The 22931-nt window shown below is 37.7% G+C and overlaps 1 protein-coding gene across 1 annotated transcript in view; it reads right to left on the bottom strand.

Annotated features, from left to right (window-relative positions):
* The window catches only part of ARID2 (AT-rich interaction domain 2), a 103321-nt gene that overhangs the window by 18776 nt on the left and 61614 nt on the right, over positions 1-22931 (bottom strand). The window contains exons 7-15 of the mRNA XM_050324892.1: positions 17078-17144; positions 16744-16994; positions 15698-15794; positions 15409-15618; positions 14885-15052; positions 13763-13838; positions 10845-10979; positions 10194-10393; positions 6992-9825 (exon numbers count right to left, since the gene is read on the bottom strand). Of these exons, the coding sequence (XP_050180849.1) occupies positions 6992-9825; positions 10194-10393; positions 10845-10979; positions 13763-13838; positions 14885-15052; positions 15409-15618; positions 15698-15794; positions 16744-16994; positions 17078-17144 (4038 nt within the window). The remainder of the gene's footprint in view (positions 1-6991; positions 9826-10193; positions 10394-10844; positions 10980-13762; positions 13839-14884; positions 15053-15408; positions 15619-15697; positions 15795-16743; positions 16995-17077; positions 17145-22931) is intronic.

The raw sequence follows: 22931 nt of genomic DNA, 5'->3' as shown, positions 1-22931 counted from the left end.
AGCTTCCCCTCCATTTTTTTTTTCCAGTGAGGAAAAAAAGCTGACAATTTGAAAAGAAATATGTAAAATAATTGCTGCCGTTTAAATTCTCTTATCGCTCTCCTGTAGTTTCGCTCAAACTCATACCATTAGGTTGTCACAACTTCCATGTTTTTCAAAGAGAAACCTGCCTACCAGGTGTGCTAATTATATTTTCGAATCAACACATAGAGCAAAGTTACATTTGCTTTCCTAGGTTCTACTTTACAAACATAAGTTCTACATTCTAACATCTCAGACCTTTCCTCTCTTCACTTAAGAGATCAGAAATATTGCTCGTTTTTGGTTTCCTTTTCCCTCCATTTTCTTGCATCCATTTAGTAATGCATGATACACAGGACACCACTAAAATTAGGTATAGCCTTTCTTTTTCAGAAATATCCCAGAGATATACCTAGAAATAGTTATTATCTGCTACTTAGTTTACAGTACTGATATGCAATGATTATGTAAACTCATTTATTTCTTTAACATACAGAACCATGACAGACATTAAGTTTTCCTAATTAAGTCTTTCTGGGAGATGTAACATTGAAAAGTCTTTCCCTGTGGCATAAAGATTTCACAAAGTTTCCTCCTCTAGCAAAAACATTTAATGAACCCACGTTCCCCAAGAAAACAAGCACACAGTAGTTTAGAACACTTGAAAGCACTTCATGACATCTTTTTATAATCAAATTAGACCTCTCCATGATATGATATGCAATTGCCACCACTAAGCCCTTTTCTCATAGGATCTTGGGGCTGTAGCTCAACAATAGCAGCATCACAAAATTTCAGTATGATTTGCACGGAACTCCAAAGTACACAAATACAAACCTTTAATGTCTGTACAGCCTACTTTTCATAAGCAGGTGGAGATTTTATATCTAGACTAGGTTGACTTTTAATGGAGATATTGGAGGTGAGGTGGAGGTTCAGCCTAGTCATGAAAACTAAGAGTACAGCTAAGAGCTTCCTGCTATTTTATGCACAAGAGCTCCTCCGTTAGGGTACACGAGCTCCCTGTGTGGTAAGAATAACAAACCCTATGGTTTGGGGCCAGAAATGGCCTCCACCTACATTTCACAGAACCAATGGTGCCATTCCCTTTCTGCACGAGCAGATAACTTTATTTTATCATGATACCTGCCCATTTTACCTAAAAGGCCTGCTGTGCCATCAGCAAGAGAACACAGGTATCCCAGTGTGTTGGGGATTCTGTTGACAGGTAGAGCCGTGGGCAGTTTAAAAGCATTAGGCTGCATTTTTTCTCCCATCATTAGTATGTGCACACCCATAGTAAATACATATAACCCAAACAGTTAATTATTAGCAAAAATATTTTTAAAGTATCACAGGATTGACAGTTTGGTACTACAAAATTTTTTTTAGCTTGTTCATGATAATGAACACATTTATAAAGAGGTAACACATAAGCTGAAAACAGAGTAGAATTTGAGTCTGATAAAGGGGTCAAATACATGGGCAAGCAACAAAATAAATGTTCTTTTCTTGTTAATTACTCAAGTTTATGTCTCCTTGCAACAGTGTGTTTCACAAGTGAAGGGCAATAAAAGCACAGAGATTCTGTATTTCAGTACTTCCAGCTGAGAAACTCATTTGCTCTGTGGCTAGGAATGAATTACACCTCCTGGAGCTACACACCTGCTTTCTGGTGCATAGTAATTCTCAGCTTCCCAATCAACAGAGAGCAGGAGCAAACAGTCAAGGCCACACAGATTTAGCCACCTAAATTTCAACACAAGCATGTTTTTCAAATGGGAAGCCTTAAGAAAAATGGGTGTGCATTGTTTATGAGGGGATGACAGTGATGAGCAGGAAAGTCATTACTTTAAAAGCCAGATAAGGCAATTTAAATCAGATATGTTCAGTTCTAAGAACTTGCATGATATCAGAGCATTCCTTCAAAACACACACCAATTGGGACAAACGAACATGGTTATGTTCAACAGATGTTTTGGAGGCGTTTCAAGAGGAGTAAGAAAAAGTGGAAAAGAAAAGCATACAGATAGGTAACTGCTCATTTATTTTTCAACCACCAGTCTAGCACAATGCCTCAGGAAAGTAATAAATCAGGAACAGGGAACACCAAAATAAATGGAAGCCAAGAAAGTAAAGTGCCAGTTCTGTCTCCTCTCAGAGCACATTTCATGAACTTACAAAATTGCAACACTCTGTGTATCATGTACACCTCCTCTAACATAGCAAATATAGTCATAGCCCATTTCTTTTATAAAAATGCAAAATATAAAAAGAAAACATTTTCAAGTCAGAATACATGTAGTTATTTTTCAATAAGCTTGGCTAAGGTATACAATTAACATGGAATAATCTCAGATTATACACAGAAGATACCTGTGTCTAACTGGATTTTGATGGCACTTTTATGGGCTGTCCCAGAAACAGTAAGCATGTAATTTTTATTATTTCAGTAGGCCATTTAAATTAACATAATTCCCCAAGCATAAGTACCAGCCCATTTCAAACTACCATTCATATAACGAAAACAAATTTCTCTTAACTTCTACATTCCCTTAAGCATTATTTTACGTTTTTTCTTACTTTTCTTACATTTCATGTTGCTGATCCCCTCCTCCCCTATTCGTTTATCCTTCCTTATCTTCAAGCATTTTCCCTTTCTCCTCTCTGCAGTTCATGACAACTAATCTTGCTGTAGTTGCATAAACAATACTCTCTCTTCTGTCCTCAACATCTCTTTTTCCAATCTTCCCATTTGGTTTTACTTTTATTACAATTTCTTTTCTTCCATCCCTTTCACACTTCTCTAAAATACAAGCTGTAGCTTAAAACAAAAAATTAAGATAACAAGCAAACACATTAAAAGCTTTAGCAGCTATGTAACTTTGCCATAGCCAATATCCCTTTATTCTCTGTCCCTCACCATTTTTCTCCACTGAGTTGTATTTCTAATAAATGTTACAGTGTTTGCAGAAAGAAACACATACTCCTATTTCTTCTGCAAGACTGCCAATTTATATTAGGTACTACAGAGAGGACAAAATAATGCAGACACTCAAGTCAAAAAGAAGTGTTCCTTAGCTGCTGCCTTTCCCAAAGTCAGGGACAAAGAAGCTGCTTATCAGACAAGGAAGAGTGAAAACGGGAGTGAGAAAACAGAAGATTATATGGGGTTTAACCTTAAAAAAAGTCATCACTAAAACTCACATGAAGTTCATGAGAATTTGACTACATTTTAGTATTTCTGGATATCTCAAAGTTATTTCTAAAAGCAGATTCAATATTAGAGAGATTTAACATCTGCTCTTCTGGAAAAAGCAACGGCTATTGCAGCTGTTCAGCAGCTTTGGGAGCTGGCCAGAACAACTTTGATACTGTTTATAGTCCAATGCATTTATTTTAAAAAAGCGAAAAAGATCCTTAAAAGCCTTATGTCAAACTATGATGTTAACTATGATCTGAACCAGAGTTCTATAAAATGGGTTCAATTATAAGTCAGTACTTTGCATTGTCATGATAGACATCGTTCATAAATACACAGCCATATGGTTAAAGCAAATAGCTAATTAATCTATTTTTCACCAAGATCAAAACCAATTAACTCCTTTTCCCCACATTTCTGTAATTCTGAAGAAAGGAAGAGCATCCTACAGACAGCAGAATGAGCAAATTTTCAGGGAAGGAGACATTAAACCAAGCTCTCCTCATCTGCAAATCTGGGCTGAATGGCAAACCCAGCCAGCAGCACTTCTGTTTGTACAGGTAATGGAAAATGTAGGAACTACTAATGATAGCAATATTAGGGATAATATAAAAAAGAAACTATCAACAAAGAAAAAATTCTCTTTTTTTTCCTATTTCCCCTCTCTATTATCATGATACATGTTATCAAAATCAAATGAAACAGTTAAATGTAATATTTCACTCTTCTCAAAATTCTTAAAGTCTGAGAGTTTAGTAGTTGTTTGAGACAACTGAAAATTCTTGTCAGCCACGTCATCATCATCATCATGTCATGGCTTCGCGAACGAAGATTTGAGAAGGGCTCTACCCACGCTTGCTACAAGCGCGCTGATGGCTAAAAAGGCCAATGCGAGATAGACAAGTCCGGTTGCAGAAGGCACAGCAGAAAGACTCCCCAGGTGATATCAGACGAGACGCGATTCTTTCTGCGTTGTCTTTTCTCCTCGAGAGTGATCCTGCGTGTGTTCCCTAAAGCAGCAGCAGCGTTACAGATGGTGTGTCTCCAGGCCTCCCGACTGGAGGCCAGAGTAGACCAATGGTGGTGATCAATATGGCCAAGGGTGAGGGATTGTTTCAGGCAGTCCTTGTATCTCCTCTTCAGGGCTCCTCTCTTGCGGCAGCCAGTGGCAAGTTCCCCATAGAGCACGATCTTAGGGAGGCAGCAGTCCTGCATCCTGGAGACGTGCCCTGCCCAGCGCAGCTGTGTTCTCAGCAGCATGGCCTCAATGCTCGTGACTGCTGCCTGTTCAAGGACAGACGTGTTGGTCACATAGTCAGTCCAGTGGATGTTTAGGATTGTATGGAGGCAGTACTGATGGAAACGTTCTAAGAGACGCAAATGATGGCGGTAAATGACCCATGATTCAGACCCATATAAAAGAGTAGACGGTACAATGTCTCTGTACACATTGATCTTTGTACTTCTCTTCCAGTGTTTGTTTCACCACACTCTTTTATGGAGTTTACTGAAAGCTCTGTACACCTTTGCTAACCTGTTGTCTATTTCTGCATCAATCTTACCATCTGAGGAGATGATGCTTCCTAGGTAATTAAATTGCTGAACCGATTTGAGCTCTGTTTCACCAATGGTGATGTGGGGATGGTGGAAGACTTCCTGAGGTGCAGGCTGATATAAAACTTCTGTTTTCTTCAAGCTGACTTCCAGTCCAAACAGCTCAGCAGCCTCTGCAAAGCAGGATGTTAAACACTGCAGAGCTAGTTCTGTGTGGGCGATGAGGGCGGCATCATCAGCGTAAAGCAGCTCACGGACAAGATGATTTAAGGTCTTAGTGTGGGCCTTCAGTCACCTTAGGTTGAATGGGCTCCCATCGCTACGATATCGAAGGTAGACACCGTTTTCATCATCAAAGTCTGCCGTGGCCCTTTGGAGCATCATGCTGAAGAGGATTGTGAATGAAGTTGGTGTGAGAACGCAGCCTTGCTTCACACCATTGGCTATTGGAAACGGCTCAGAAAGTGCATCACCATATCTGACTTGACCGCACTGGTCCTCATGAAGCGAGATGATCATTTTGAGGAACTTGGGGGGACATCCTAAACATTCCAAAATCTGCCACAGACCTTTTCTGCTCACAGTATCGAAAGCCTTGGTGAGATCAACAAAGGTTACATAGAGTCCTTTGTTATTGTCAGCCACATATCCAAGGAATAACTAAACATAGCTAATATTTATTCCATTCCAGAGACATAGCCATACCATTTTGTGCATCAGCCAAATCCTTAGTAAAGCTGTAACAGAAATTCCAACTGTGTAACAGCTAAAGACACTAGGTGTAAAAAGCAAGGCATAGTTACTATATCCACACTACATGAATACTAGCACATTAGTGTTCTTATGCTAGACACTTTCATTTTGGTAAAATTGTTTCTAGGAAGAACAAAGATAAATAACATATCAAAATAATACAGATCTCACTCTAACAAAATCTAGCTGAAAATCCAGGAGTGAATTCGAAGACAGTTTAAGAATGTAACGCTGCAGCAGTCAAAAGAAAAAGGTAGAGAAAGAAAACCAGAAAGGTAACTTGTTAACTCAGCCCTGATTTTTGACAACCAGATAAAGGAAAGTTGAAAGCTTCCAAGAGAAACCCAACTTGACACAGAAGTAGCACTAGCCATCACTTGTCACATTTTGAGTTCTAGCTGTTTAAGTCCCTAAGGTCTATACCTTCTACTGTGTTGAAGACAAATAAACAAAACCCCAACCAAATAAACAAAAAATGATAAGAAATAAAAGACCTGTTACTTTAAGGTCAAAATGCACTAACATACATTCAGAACTTCACTTCCTCTCTCTGGTCTGTCAGAACTTTAACTGCCAGACCTACCATTCTATTCCTTTTGCTCCTGTTCAGGTTAGGAATGTTTTTGTGGAGAGGGAATTTCTGTCTGTTTACAAAACTAAAATAATTATAGAGAAAATAATTTCAAACATTATTATTTTTACTTATTAGTAATCGTACAAATGATGGCCATACCTCATTTCTAGTAAAGTGCTGGGACTAACCACTTCCAAAAAATTAAATGAAGTTTAATCTCAAGGAGATTCTCAAGGGAGAAAAAAACCACAACAACCCTCTACATAGCTTGGCAAAAAACAAACAAACAAAAAACCAAACAAAAACCCTACCCAAAACAATGCTTATTTTATTGGTAAAATAAATGTTGCAAATATTTTATAATAAATGAATGTAAATATTCCAACAAATTTACAAAACAATACTTTCTCCTGACTGTAGTGAACCCACAAAGTAAGACTTCAAAGATCACCTTTAAATGCAAGAAATTCAACTCATTTCAGCAAGCTGGATGCAGGTGTGGTGATTAACTTCAAAAAACCATATTCACCCTCCACAGTGACCAAGAATAAAGTGCAGAACGATACTGACATTTTTACAAGACTATCCAACAAATCATGGTTGTTTTCAGAACAGTTAATCCTTAAGGGAAAAAAGAGTGAGCAGAAGTTCTTTCATCACTGCATATTATCAAGCTACAAATTTTAAATTACACTATTGTCACTGATAATGAAGAAGTACGTAAACTGTTAGAACTTTAATCTGTGAAGAACAGAAAGCATAATTTTCTGAATATTTTAAATACTATGCAAGAGGTATTGACCGAGTTCACATTTTCAGCCATGTTATTTCACAGTATTAGTAAGAATCACAGTCAGAATAAACATAAAAAGAACACCACAACATACCTGTGTGACCATGCTTTGTATATACGTGGTTGGATGCTGCTGCTTTTGTTGAACAGCACTTTCTATTGCTACTTTCGCTACAGTGCTTGGATCCGCTCCAGCTGGCACAGCAACCATAGTTGCACTGCAACCAGCATTGTTGGGGTCACTGATTGTAACAATTCTAACTCCTACTTTATTTGGAATTCCTGGAACAGTTTCCCTGTCATTATCCTCTGCTGGCCTCTTTGCAGTTTTGCATTCTGCTGTGCCATTAGTAGACCGAACTTCGGAGGACAGGGTAGACTGGGACACTCTAGGTCCTGAGTGTGGAACTGCTATGATTTGATGCCCCTGTATAACAGAGGCTGTAGATTGTGGTGAGACAACTACACTTGGGCGTTGCTGAGGCACATCTGAATTCAAACTTGAAGCTAGAGGTCCATTAGGTAAATCAGTGTTGGTACCACTAAGTTGCTGGGTTAACAGTTTTGCAGCCTCCTGTGTACCGCTTACAACAGGTGAACTACTCAAAGTTAATACAGGCCCGTTAGAAATTCTTTCCCCTTGATCACCTTTGGCAGTATCTTGCTGAGTGGCATCCAAATTCCCTTGTTGTTCCACTGAAGATATCTCACCATTTCCTACATGATTGGAAGTTTTGTGATTTGGAATGTTTTTGCTCAAATGAGTACAATCTCCTTTATCAAAATCACAGATTCCATTAACTAGGGGCTTCTTCAAATCACTTTTAATTTCCTGTGTGTCCGTTTGTTCAAAGTTCTGCTTTCCAGGAGCTCCATTCTCACCCATTTCTAATGATGGCCCATTACTGACTTGTGAGCACTGATTGGCCTCATTCTGTGTTTTCCCTGAGTTAGAAGGAGGTAGACTGGAGTCACTATACTTTCTCCCATTTAAAAGACTTCCCACCTGCATTTCATTTTCTTTTGCATCCCCATTGCTGGTGTTTGCAGCTCCTCTTCGGCAGGAAGGATTCTCCATTACTTCAATTTTACGTTCATGAATGTGTAAACCTGTTGCTTCCTTTGCTTCTTCCTCCTTTTGGCAAATTATTTTATCACCTTTGAATGGGGGAGCAGCAGTACACGGTGATTGTCCAGCTGAAGGTGCTTGAGTAGCTGGAAGTGTTTGCACCTGTAGCCCAACTCCTGTCTGTGCTCCACTCACTGCAATTCCTGCTGGAGCAATGATTTGAGCTGTGTTTCCCTGACTCACAGTTGCAGTAGCAAAACTCGTATTTGGCACAACTGTTATCGTAACCTGGTTGCCAGTAGTCCCTTGGAAAATAGTTGCTGGGCTGTTTGAGATCAACTGGCCTGGCAATATCTGTAAATTAGAAATGGGTACTGTTTGCATGGCCCCTTGGGGTGGGATTGCACCCGGGACCAGCTGAACATTTTGCTGTCCAACTAGCAGCTGTTGAGCTGTAGACTGTCCTTGAACTCCAAAACCTGGTGCCTGGTTATTGGCCATCTGATAAACCACCTGAGGGCTAGGAGCTCTTGCATTGTTAGGTGGAGGAATCTGTGGAGCTGGGAGTATAAGTTTCCCCCCTGGAGTTGAGGGGCCTCTTTTCGGAAGAAGCAGTTGTTTTATCAGGCTAGACTCACCAGAGTTGGGCTGGCCAACTCCTGTATTAGCTTGCTGGGACTGAACTTGCATTTGCATCGGTTGTTGTACCTGTACCTGCTGCTGCGACGATGCTGGTGAATGCTGCTGCTGCTGCTGCCTCTTTACAGAAAGCATCTGGCTAACAGTAGGAGGGGGTCCTTGTGACTGAGGAGTGGTAGATGAAGACGACATAACTGTAGGGACTTGATTATTTGTGACTGGACCTGGGGATGGAGAAGATGATGGAGTAATGCTTGGCTGTCCAGCCAACTGGACAGTCTGACCAGCAGGAATAGAAGCTGGATTAGCAAGCACAATTTGATGAATGGCTGGTGCATATGTCTGACCTTGCTGAGCTGGCTGGCTTACAATCACTACACTTTGCTGGGACGGTGGCGGAGGCTGCTGCTGTGGCTGCTGTACAGCAGATGAACCTTGCTGAGACGGCAGAGGTTTTGGTGCAATATTCTGAAACCCTACTCTAGATGTTGGTGGGTTTTGGACACCTGCGATTGTAACTACCTGCCCAGCTGCTACTTGGAAATTTTGAACTGTGGTGGCAGAAACAATGTTAGATGCAGAGGTTGTGACGTACTGCTGTGGTGCTATGATGACTGTATCTTGTTGCTGGTTACCCGCAGAAGACTGCTGAGATGATGTTTGCCCATGCTGTGATGATGTGCTGATTAGCTGCTGACCCTGTGAAACTGCTGAACTGCATGCTGGTAGGTTTTGTACTCTGCCAAATATATGACCCTGAGGTACAGCTTGCTGAATTACCGTAACAGGAGTGCCTGAAGGTATCTGTCCTGGTACCACTGCGTGCAGTGGAGATTGTTGTTGAATTACAGGTTGGTGGTGAAGCAACGTCTGAGAACCCACAACAGTAACAGACGGCTGTTGGCCTGTAGTGCTGTGATTTTGATTAGAAGCTCCTCCCACGGCAATAGTAACAGGAACTGCAGACTGAGGAACAGAGCTCTGTATTACTGCAGCCTTCACTACTTCACAGGATATTGGACCTTTATTCTGAATAACAGTCATTGGAGCATTTTGTTGTGTATGAATAGAAGGATTTTGTGGAATTCTAGAAACAGTCTGTGCCACAGTATGAACACCTTGAATTGGAAAAGACATCTGTGTTGCTGTCAAAGTTGAAGACTGGTTAATAGGGGTCCTCTGATAGTGATTTCCTACACTTGGTAGCCCATGTGGGATTCCTGTTGAAATAAAACATAGTAAAAGTTTCAAAGCGGAAATTACTTCAAAACACATTAACAAAACAAATTTTTAAAAACCCAAGGTTTGAAATTGCAACTCTCTATGAAGCAGTTTCTCTTCTCAGCTACACTGCATCTGAGTTAATGATGCAGCAACAATGGCTTGTCTGCTGACTGGCAAGTTCATGGCTTACACATCAAACACAGAACGGCATGCAAGTACATACTGCAATACTATTCCCAACATTACTAAATAAACTCAATCAAGACATGGGGCACCAGCTTCCAACACTTTCAAACTATTTTCAAAATATTTTGGCTTTTAGTACGGTTTCAATTAAATACTTTATACATATTAATTTAAAAACCTGCTGGCAAAGGAGACGAAGACACATCAGGAACTGAATCAACCCGGACAACTGGGGTAGACGACGGTGGTGGCTGCTGATAGTACATCTGAATGGGAAGTGGTATAGCTCTCCTTTTCACTCCTACCACGTGTATATGTGCTTGACCATTGTTACTTGGATCTTCTACTCTCTTCACTGTATGATTTGGAAAGACAGTTCTGCCAAATATAACATAAATTCTCTGTTAATAAATAACAACTCAACCCTTTTGTAATGTTTTTGTTTTGGTTAACTGGTCTTGTGTGCAGAGTAACTGCAGGTATGCCTGCATCTTTGCAACCCAGCAGAATTTTACAATAGCACGTAAGTATTCATAATTGAGGACCAGCAGGTCCACCAAATGGTCAACATTTCATACAAGTGAAAACTACAAACTCTAAAAAAACTACTTTGGAAAGAATTAAAAAGGCTATATGCAGAGAAGAAACCTTATCAAAGGTTCTGAAACAGAATGAAACAAAATTAACAAACTCCAAACATTTCTTTCAATTAAAGTTCCAAAACTGAATGCCTTACAACTCAGATCTTTTCTCAAAGAAATCTAAAGCTACAGCTTAGTACTGAGCACATACAATTGATTCTTTATTGCTGCATGAATTCTTGTCTTACCGCAGGCATTTATAAAATCCAGTTGATGTTAGGATTCCACCTCGAGCTAATTTACTACAAGTAGAGAGGTATTCAGAATACATTTCTGCTCGAGAGACTGAGCAATCAAGGTTCACCTCAAAATGGGCATTCAACCTGAGGATGAAAAAATAAACCATGAAGCAAAATACAGAAAATGTACTTTTAAAAGGGTTGTCAAAACACTTCTGTCTCTATCACAGAGACTTTTGAGATCTGACACAGAAAATAGCATTTTAATATCTTGTTTTGTCAAATGCCTGTTCCTCATTTTCTCCTTCTCACTGCTTATGAATCAACACATAGGACCCCTAGTACATGCAGTCAGTTTTACATGCAACATCTTACTTACATACTTATATACATATTTTTAATGCAAAATAGTCTCTACATATGCCTTTTTAATGTATACTCAGAAACAAAAACAAAAACGAATGCACTGTTTGGTGACATCTCCTCCCCATAGCTCTGTTCTTATTCCTTAATGATTTTACTTTAGCAAAAGATGGACTGACATTCTTCATCAGAAGCTAATTCTTCATCAGAAATTTTTATCAGACATCAATGTTTGTAAGGGAAAGAAAGTATTTATATCTCCTACAGGTTCTCTACAAACCCATCTAACCTCTAACCAGGAAGCTTTGAGAGAAAGAAACATTTTCTGTCATTTAAATTTTATTTCTCTCAGATCCATCATTCCGACCCAAAGGCATAGGAACAGTTCATCCCCAGCAGCAAACAAAGGCAAGTGACAACTTTCACTCAGTGCTCAAATACTGGCATCAGAATATAGACTCAGACAGAATAAAAAAAAAAATTTTAGTTGTCCACATCTATTATATGGTAATAACACTTTGGAAAACTACAGTGCATTCTCCTTTGTAGAGTCTGCACTCCCAATATAACTAGATAAAAGAGCATATGATTACAATCTTGAAATTGCGTTTTCTCATGAAGAGTAAGTGTAGTGCCATTTCTCTTGCAGTTAAGTTACAATTCCACTATTACAAAAATCGAGGTTACACTCTGTATTAACAGAAAGTTTAGGTATTAATTAAATACAGCATATCAGACAAGTGACTGCCCAGTTGGGTATGTCATATTAGGCTGACACACTATCATTGGTATCAGCAAACTGGAGATACTCAGGACTTACAATGGTGAAATGGGATCTGTGATTAGCACTCCACTGTCACATGCACTTACCTTACAACTCCTACTGAAGCTAAGCTGGCTAATAATACATCCAGGAAGGTCAGCTTAACTAATTTGCCCTTCTGTTGCTTTCAAGAGATAGTAACTAAATTCTACTTGCTATGATTTACTCATTTTCCCATTTCTCTCAACAGAAAGCAATGACTAAAACATACCATGAAAATTTACATGAATCTAAGACACTCCATATTAGCATTGATGAAAACCCTTTAAAAGAGGCAGTTACTCAGCTCTCAATTTGCCTTTTTTTTTGTTTGGCAGCAGAGATTGTATTTAAAGAGAATTTTCAGGGCTATATTTTGATTTCTATTTTTCACTACCTCATATATACATATGACTAACCAGGAGAAAATCAAGTACAACATAGTATTATTCAACACTGACAGGTGCAGAAGTACACAGGATCAGAAACAAAGGAGACATTCCAAATCTTCCCGATACCATGCTCTATGGTTTGTCTCAGAATTTTCTGTCACTTGATGGTAGCACACAGTTGTGGCACGGTACCTACCCATATTTAACAGCCAAACTTTCTATTTTACACGTTATACAACGTACAAATTTCAGCTTGCCTACAACTTTATTACTTAAAGCTAGATGTTTAGTGTTCTCTAGAATCTCTTCTAGAGATTCTTCTAGAGAAGGTGGCACCAGCAGGTAATTCGTAATCTCACCAGACACTTGGTGGGAGAAGGCAATTTGTTTTACTACTGGCGGAATATTTCACTCAATTAATTAAAGACGCAGCCTAGGAAACTAGCTTTGGCTTGAGGCCAACTTACAGCTTGCTAATTTGAGCTGCAGACAGTCTAACTCCAGGTACCCCTGTTTAAATGTCCAAATGTGAAATTTCTCAATATTCCAGCAGTGCACATTATTAATACTTTGCAGTGTGCAAAGAGAAGCATGAGAACATCAGCTGACCACAAGAATCTGCAACATTCCCCCTGAGCTCTTCTGGCAGTATAACTAAATCATAACCTAAATATATAAACCATAACCTAAATTACTAAACTTCATCTTGAAGGCCCTTGCCTGCTCAGTAAGACAAAAGATGAACGTAAGAGCTGTGAAGCAGCTGAGGTGAAAGGGCCCATCAGGAACCAATTAATACAAATACTTAGGATGTGAGTAGAATTACATAAGACAAATAGTTCAGAAAGATCACCCTCAGTCCACAGGAGAACCAAAGGAGGAATAGTTTCTCTCTAAATATCTGACAACGGTCTTAGTTGAAAACAAGAGAATTTGGATGGAAAATACTTTAATCTTCCTTAATCTGCGCAAGGTTCAGAGTTTTGCAAAGCCTAGCTTCATAATTCAACAATTACTCCTATATCAGTGCAGTAACACAGCAACACATTATCAGATGAAAACACTTGTGAAACAGGTAACACTGTCTGAAAATTTAAAAAATAAATAAAATCAAGAAGAGAGTTAAAAACCAAATTAAATTCTGTTCTGAGAAACAAAATCTAAGTATCAAGAGTTGAAGAGTGAATATTCTAGTTGAGTTTTGTCTTTCATACTTCTTGAAAGCAATGAGAGAACAGTTTTATTTTATACTTTTCATAAAAATGAGTCTAACAGTAGAGAGAAGCAAACTAGCAAATTCTCTGACACCTGAATATAGAATTTTTCTTTTTCTTCTTCATTAAAGTATTTGAATAGAACTATATACTTACCACTGACACGCAAATTTCTCGCTGTCTATTTCTACTATTCCTGGTGGTGGAGCAACATGTGGTGCTGTCCTAGAGGCTGTAGAGAATGTGGGGAAATAAAAAAACAAACTTGATGAAATGTTTTTTTATTCCTGAATGAAGCACTTCGACTTCCACCAGTACAGTTTCTCCTGTGTCTGTCAGCAAGGATATATCCAGCTAAGGCAAGTCACAAAGACACCTTAAGCAGACTACAGATCTGCACCACAATTTACCAAAGTGAAGCTGGGTGTGCCAGCGCCACAGTCACTGAAGACTATCATGAGGTGTGCACCCTGTGAACAACTGCTTCCAGATTCATGACCATGATCTCAGTACTTTTAGAGTATTGAGCATGACTTTAAAGTGGGACAATACTCCACCAAAACAGGCACAAATACACAGTAATTATTTTTCCAATTGCTAAGTGGATGCAAATACAATGCAAGGATTTTGTTGCAACGTTACATCAGTTCCTCCTACTCACTCTTGTTCACCACCCCTTAGTTACACTTTTCCAGTCACTTTTGCTGTAGTATCTGCACCTGTTCCACAAACCGCACACTTAGGCATGCAAACCAGTGTCTGTTGCAGTGGTTCTTTCTCATCTACTTCCTAACAACGGTTACCAATTTTGTCCACGTAACAAGAAGCTACTTGCAGCTTCAATAGAGGCATGATTCGGTGTGTCTATCTATCTATCTCATCTCTGCAATTCTATCAAATACTGGATGTTACTGTCCAATAACAGTGTAAAACAATGTAACATGAACCTCCAATTCCCTGCAAATTGTAAGAACAATCTAGAATGGATACTTTTTCCTTCCACTCAGTAAGTTAAAATAAGAAGTGTACATAACATTTAGAAATTTTCAGATCAGCAACTGAAAAATATAAAGGTTCTTTCAAAGCTTGTTTCACAACAGTTTTGGCTAACATAGGTTTATATTTGCTTTTGAACAAGCATTTGAAAAAGATACCATATGTTATGCACAATGCTACATTTACTTATGTAAATTAATCAAAAATCTAGAGCACACAAAAATTATACATGCCATATGGGAAACTTCATAGAAGAATATGCTCTCTTGCTGTGATACTAACCTGGGACACCTGTTGCGTGGGCCTGTGAAGAACCATGATCCATTACCTGTGGTCTAACATCAAGTATTCCTTGCTGGCTAATACACTGATGTTCAATGAGTTTTACAGCAGTAAGTGCATCAGGTCCAAACATCTGGATGTCCATAGAAACCAGACATACTAATGTATCTGAAGTATTGAATATAAAACCAACAATAATATTAGAACAAGATGAATGCTGTTGGGATATATTGATTTGCTTTAAAATTGCCATGTGTTGAAAGAAAATAAGTCCCTGCATGCTTCTGTAGATTTTTTTTTTTAACACACTTTATGGCATTAAAAAAAAAATACTTCAGAATTTTTAGCTTCCCTAGTTTTAGCACCATCAACTTCTTGAGGACACAAAGAATAAATTTAATAGATTCCATCCCCAAGCTGCACACAGACACATGCAAGCCACATTTTTAACTACTGAACATGACATTCTTAAGTCTTCCTTCCTTCATAAGAGAGAGTAACAATAGATTTTGCTTCTCCCTTACCTATGCTCTTCTCTACTTTAGCAATCTTTGAGCAAGCCACTTCTCCCATTTCTGTGAGCATGTATAGCACCTCAAGTGCTGAGATTACAAGCAGCACATCTGGCAGCGTGAGATGACATATGATCTCTTTATAGGATTCTTGATCCACATATTCACAAATTAGGACACCATTATCTTCAGCCTTACAAAGATTTGCCAAGATTTCCATGCCTGAAGAAAAGATATAGAAGAGTTTAAACAGTAATAATTACAGTTCTAATAAACGAACAAGAAGAGCTAGAGATCTTACCTCTCATTTTTAAAAATCTATCCCTTGACATGAGGCATTTTGTAACTGTGTGAAACATTAGATGAGTAGTTTTGAAATCAACAGGATCCAAAAGAAGCTAATGAGAAAGAAAAAAAAATTAATAATACTATCCATATAATGCTAATGGCTCAAATCCTTAAACTGCATATCAAAACATAAGATTTGTGTTTAAATATATATACATATAAATCACATATAAATCAAATTCGTGTCCATAAAAACAGAACTCTGTCAGCTTTTGATTGTTGCTAGCATTTTGAGCCCCCTCCTCCTTTTCTGTTCTGAAGTAGTAGTCTAATTTACATTTTCCAGTGCTCATAATAAGGAAAATAACTGCATTCCCAGGTAGTCAACAGTAAACACAAATGTATTTTAATATCCAACAAAGACCAAAACTTGAGTAAGAACAAATATTCCTTCCCAAGTGCTACCACAGTCATTTATCCTGTTTCTATCTAGTCCTGCTTCTCAACTGGAGCTCTCAGACATAAGTAACATTCTTTCTTATTTAAAAGCAGCTGGGTACATGGTAAATAAAAACACTATCTTCTTTTCAATATTCAGCAGTGGACCAATACTTCTAGTGTCACTCTCTTATAGTACTCATTTTATTTAAATTCATACACTCTATTTTAAAATACAAAGACTATCTGAACATATATAAAATACCTATAAAATCCATATAATTTATCTGCAAAACAACATAATAAACTGAAATAGTGTATTTTATAACATTCATACCTCTCTGAAAAGAAAAAGATGCCTCACATGATTCTGGTAGTATACTCAGTGGCATATGACTAGCTTACACAAAGTAAAGTACACAGGGCATAAAACTCTCTACAGCCCTCTGACACATAAGTTGTATTTTAGTTTTGATTCTTGTTTTCAAATTGCTATTTACAAATTCATATAATTTATCTCCTTATTCATACAATGACAAAGGAAAAAAAATAATTTAATTAACACTGAAGTAATGCTTTTATCAAACTGTGTTTGAATTGTTCTGTTTTGAAGCACGTTACCTCTGCTGCAATATTTCCCAGCGTGTCCAGCCCCAACTGCCGCAGAGAAATAAAGTGACTATGAGCAGAGAGTAGCAGGAACCGAAGACAAGTACGATTAGCTGCCAAAAGTTTAACATTTCCCTCTTCAAAAGAAAGATTTCGTAAGATCACTGCGATCTGGAGTACCCGCTGCCCTTCAATATCATTAATGCCCAACTTGCGAGGTGGATGAAATAAGGATTCCCAAATCCATTCTTCTGATGGAATATCTACAAAGTAAACAAATAAATTTTAGTCCTTCCTTTGTTGTATTTACCAACAGATATGTCCTAAGATAATCAAGATGTCTCACCTTGAGATTTGCTTCTGTCAGAAATTAGATCACGAACTTCAATATCCTCAACAATATCCTTCCAAAACTGAAGAAAGAATAAAAAAATACTTAATTTCTAGGGGATATTTCTTTAAGTATTAATTATTTTTATGTCTATTACATTAGATATTGAAATAATATTAAAATAATGGTTCTTTAAAAAATTTCCAAATACCTTGATTCATCTGGCAGTAATCAGAGACAGTGGTATGCAGTATGTTCAGTATTTTACATTAAGAAACTCTTCAAGCACCAGAAGTACATGTTCATGATCAACCAACACTACCCACAGAAATGCTTTGCTGAAGCACAGACTGAAACTACATGGACAGTTGTCCATAAGCAATTAGAAATAGACCAATTTTAAGTAGGAAAAAAACACAGTTCATCCTCCTTTACCTCCGACAAACACTGAACTCCTAAAGCAGAAGGTAACTCCTCTCATTTTCAGTAGATATTAGACTTCTGCTGTAAGTTTCTATCTGGAAAGACTTTTTTAAAGTGCTGATGTAGTGCACATCATCATAGAACAATGAAAAGAGAGAAACAACCACCACCATCATGAAAAATGTTTATAAATATAACCAAAGCAGAATGCCTCAGCAGACTAGAATTCAAATTACTTTACAAATATATGGCCTGACCTGTAAGTGGTTGTTTGTTTCCAGTCCTGCTGAAATTCATGAATTAATCAAGGGATTAAGGTTTGCAAGCTAATAAAAATATACATTGTGAGGTATAATAATATAAAGATATATAAAGATATGGACACTCTAGTGTGTATATAAGAAAAAAAAACCCAAACCTTCCTTTGACTAATAAAAATTTGGCCATCTTTTTTACTCACTAATGAAATACAGCTCCTCTTTTGGTTGTAATCACAGAATAAAACCACTAATAAATCTGGATAAAAAGGAAAGAAAGTACAACCAGCTGAACAGCAGGAGAATTTTTGCTATGCAAATGTAATTACTAAATTACAGCACTCAGACCAAGCTTGACAGTACTATTTTCTTGAAAAATACAATACTAGAGATTTTCTAAATTGGAAGGAAAAGAATTTTATTTTCCACTGAAATGTTGCTAAATGGTGTTCAAGTACTGTTTAGTAATGACGATTACTTGAATAGAAAGGATTATTACCTTGTTTTAGCAAAGACAAGAACAGCCTGAAAGAAGTCTAACTCCTTACTGTTATTTTACAAACAGATTTTTTTAATTAATATTGAGGCTATCAGGAAGAGCCAGAAAACCAAGGCATGCAGGCAAAATTTGCAGAATGAATTTCATTTTAAGTGGCTTTTACTGTTAGAGAAGGATATTATTTAAGGAAGACGCTTCAGCTTTGTATTTTAAAAAACACATAAAAATATTTGTCTGGAACCATACCAGTTAGTACTTTCCTTCAGGATGTTCCTTTTGGAAAAGCAATGAGCACAGTAAGCCTTCACATTTCACTGCCACTGCCACTTAAAAGAAAAACTTCAAACGCTATTTTAAAGATTAGTTTTTTTATCAGTTAAGGATTAAAAAAAAAAAAAACAAAAGAATATTGAACAGATATATTGAAAGTCTTCAACTTGAATCTCTCTGAAAGAAGCCAATCACAATACCATGTTAAAACTGCTGTCCCACATTAGAACAGCATCATCACATTTGCTAGCTGAATCCTCCGATATTCCACATTTTGCCACTCAATACTTAAGTCTATGGTTCAAAACTAAACATTTAAAAAACCTCTGGCAATATAAAGTCATAAAGAAAGAAATTTTTCTATCCAGAAAGCAAATCACCCTAGACATGTTCTCAAAGGGGTGGAAAACGAGGATTAAATTCTTTCTGTAGATGAAGATGCTACAAACACTGCTGAAGATAAAGCCTCCAAATACTATGGCTAAAGATGAAGACAGGAACACATTACTGGAAAACTGTACATCTCACCTAAAACTTGCAGAATAAACAGATCCACGATAGTTGCCTGAACAACTGAGAAAGTCTCCACTTTGTAAAGAAGCAGCCTGTCAAACAATGCTAGCTGTCAACTCAGATGAGATTATCTTTTCCAGAAAAGAACACAGCTCCTTTCTGTAAGTTGAAATGACATACACCAAGGCACCAAATAAAGTGTACTTAGACATAACTGTTATTCTTCAAATTGCTTTATTATACAGCCGTGCTGTGAGCATAAGACATTAACCTCTCCAAGCAGAGAATTTTTGCCTCAGGACTATCTACAGCATATGCACAAACCCTGTTACCCACATGAAGCACACCAGAACTGTGTGTTCCTCACAGCCTCAGTTCTTCTGAGTCCTAGAGATCTGGAAAGGCTCTTAAAGCTCTAAGGAAGAGAATCTGCAGGATAGGACATGAATACACAGACAATACGATTTCAAAAATAACAATTTAAGACAGTATTTTTTTTCCTCTCAAGTGTTTATTTCTACATACAGAAGCACTGTGAATGATAACGCTCAGCAAGAACACTGCTTTACCTGCAGAAGTGTCCCAGAGTTTTTTGCTTGCTCAAAACTGTAGGTTTGTATTCTCAAAGCCAGCATCTGTCATTGGTGTTTCAGCAACCGTGAAATACCTACTGAGGCACCAAACCAGGCTTCCTGTGAGCACTTTGCAGATTAAAATTTCAAACACCCTGCAAAAGCTCCAGCAATATCACCAAAGAACTCAGAAATATTATCCTACATTCTCCATTGAGCAAGCAGTAACTTAAACATGTTATTGACAAGTAACGTGTTCAGAAATCCAAGCAGCTAAGAGTCAAACTATTTTGTGTGGCATTTAATGTACCTATTTCAGAGACTGGCTGTTAACTATAAAGGGGTCAGTCAGGATTTCCCAGGACTTTAGCCACTGACAAGTATGCAACAATAAATGTACAGATGGAAGCCTGATATGTGTGTATCGCTGTACTGAGCTTCAGAACACTCAAAAGCTTTACCGGAGATAGCTGAGCCATGGAAAGTGGCACCTCTCTGCAATTATTATCACGTAGAACAGCTTTCCCTTTGATTCCTACAAGCTATCTTCTAGCAGGCACAATTACATATGAGAGTTAATTGTGTAACTCCCTCAGAAAAGTTGCTGTTCTGTTCATTCAGTGACAAAACAGCTCGAAGCAATTCTCTTGTGCATGGCACATATAGTCATGCAGGAAATTTAGAAAAGTGCAGTCAGCCTGGCCTATGACAATCGAAGTCTCAATCCAATTATCAGGCATAAAATTAGGTTGTCCAAACACCAAAAAAAAAATTTAAAAAATAACAGATGTTATGACAAACAGATTTCAGCTGACACCCATATAGACAATAATGCAGAATTAAAAGTGAATATGAATTCTGCACCTTTCACTCAGACAGTGGACATCAAGAAATGCAAAGCAGATTCCAGAATTTTCAAGAAGGTAAATCATACTTCCCATTCGCTAACTGGTTACACATTCTCTTGCAACGCAGTTGGGAAAAACCACCAATAAAAAAAGAATTGCACCTTATTCTAAAAGATATCCTCTGTGATTCTGGTGAAGTACAGTTTCCATATCTCAGACATATCCTAACACTGGAATCACCTATCCTGCTTGTAAGTGATCAAAGAAACCCATCCAGTTGTTCTTCCAAAGCACTACAAAAGCACTACAATGATCTCCATCTCATCATTCTGCACATTCTAAAGGTGTTCAGGTGTCTTAAGCTCAAAGTGAGTCTGCAGTCTCTATTCCTTTTCAAGAGCTGGCCTGAATCACTGTCTTGTTTGCATTTAAGCAGACTGGTTTAATTGCTCTCAGCCCACTCAAAAACTGGTTTCTGCCTAAGTGGGAAAGATCCCCAAAAAGGATGGGGGTGGGCAGTGAATGACAAGGTGGAAAACAGAACTAAATAACTTACATACAATGTTCTTGGCCTATGTGTTACATGGATACAAGGCAAAACAAGACATTTTTTTTTTTTTGTGCCCAAAGGGAAGGCAGAAATGATAAATAATTAGTTAAGTTAAGCTTTCTGGGTATCGATTTGAAAACACAAAGCACAAAGGCAAGAAAAAATCAGTTTAGCATCACAAGCACTTATTTATTCCCTACTAGAAGGACAATCTGATACTACATATAAACAGAAATAAACAGGACAGGATGAAAAAGTTAAGGTCTTTATCAATAGTTACTCCTACATATACATATTTAGATCATGGTAAGACATTGTAATAGGAATATAAAGCCAAAACATTGTAGCAACCTAGTAATGCTTCACCACATGACATCCGGATGCTAAGAGATGGTGAACAAAGGAACTGGATTCACATTCACAATCTGATTACTGTCAGTAGCCAAATTCCTTTGGAAAAAAGATGTAAGGGATTATACAGAATTTACTGGAAATTGGATCAACCAAATTACTGTTCATAAAAACAATAGACATTTAGTCCACAAAACATAAAATGTAGTAATGGTATGACTACTTATCATACAAGAAAAATACAAGAGCAACTGGAGTCAAGTCAGCTTGACAGATCACTGTGAGAGACAAGAAAAGTAATATTTGAAAAGTATTTCAGGTATTTAAGTGCATAAGGATCTCTCTCAACACTGAAAAAGATTGAGAGAATAAATGCACACTAAAGGAAAGTATTATTGAATTTATACAAAGAAGAAAGAGTTGGACAACAAAATAAGACATTCACAAAATAAAAAAGGAAAGCAGAGAAGTAAAGCATTATGCAATACAAAGACGGAAGAAAAGCTGCATAAATGTGGATTTTGGAACTCTACAGCTAGAGGAGGCCTCAAGAAGCCCAAGAACACGAAATCCAAATCTTTAAATTGAAGTAAACAGAAACGAATAGTGCATGAAGAAATGTAATGCAATTATTCATACATTACACATCAGACAGTGGGTAGCTGCTGGAGACGTGACAGATTTAGCTGGAAAATCAGATAAATCTATCCAATTAAAAACATGCTATATAAACAAATCATTCTTGAAAGTGAACTACACTCACAAATGAACCTTGGTAACATGAGGAAATTCAAAGCTAAGTGAAACAGTTAAAAATGGGAAAGCTTCCAGAGTAGACGAGGGAACATCTGAGCAGGATGCCATCAGAGCTTGTGGATGGGACAACAAAAACAAGAGATACAAGATGACTGGCTAAATGCCAGTTGTTCTAATCCTTAAGCAAGAACATGCAGTCATTCCAAGTAACTAGAGGTTTAAGCTTATTGACAACACCAGGAAATATAGAGAGGGGAGAACACCACAAATTAGCACAGCTATAAGAGATAACAGCAGGTTCAACTTAAATGATACTCAAATTCAGACACTTAATGGAACAGGTTCACTGATTAGTAAAAATATTTGATTCAGTTTAAAGGGAAGCTCTGTAGAAAGTGAGAAAATATGTAATGCTGCAGATAAGATAATGAATATTACAAATTTTTCTATGAGTTTTTTAATGAAATAAGAACTGGGGGAGGGGGGAAGGAAAGAAAGGTAACTGATTGCCTTGAAGATTAGTATCAAGAAACATGTTTTTCATCTTCAACTGGAGCAGCAGTGATACTGGAGGACACAACTAAATAGGCAAGGTCCTTTGCTCATGAATATGACACTACCAAATGTAAAGTTGAAAGACTGTAAGTCAAAATTGGAGAACAGCAGAATATAACATCAGAGTACTCGCGCTGAAACAACTGACAAATTCTTTAGAGTGAAACTCAAGATCTGTTTGGATATCAAACAACAAACAGTATTGTGTACATATCTAAGGGTGGGAGAAATACAAACAGTGACACTGTACCACTCTGTGTGCAAAGATACAGAAT

This window comes from Myiozetetes cayanensis, unplaced genomic scaffold (genome assembly GCF_022539395.1).
Source record: "Myiozetetes cayanensis isolate MyiCay16 unplaced genomic scaffold, myiCay2020 scf3, whole genome shotgun sequence".
NCBI lineage: Eukaryota > Metazoa > Chordata > Aves > Passeriformes > Tyrannidae > Myiozetetes > Myiozetetes cayanensis.
The sequence above is the reverse complement of the archived record's forward strand: the minus strand, read 5'-3'. Positions and strand labels throughout refer to the sequence as shown.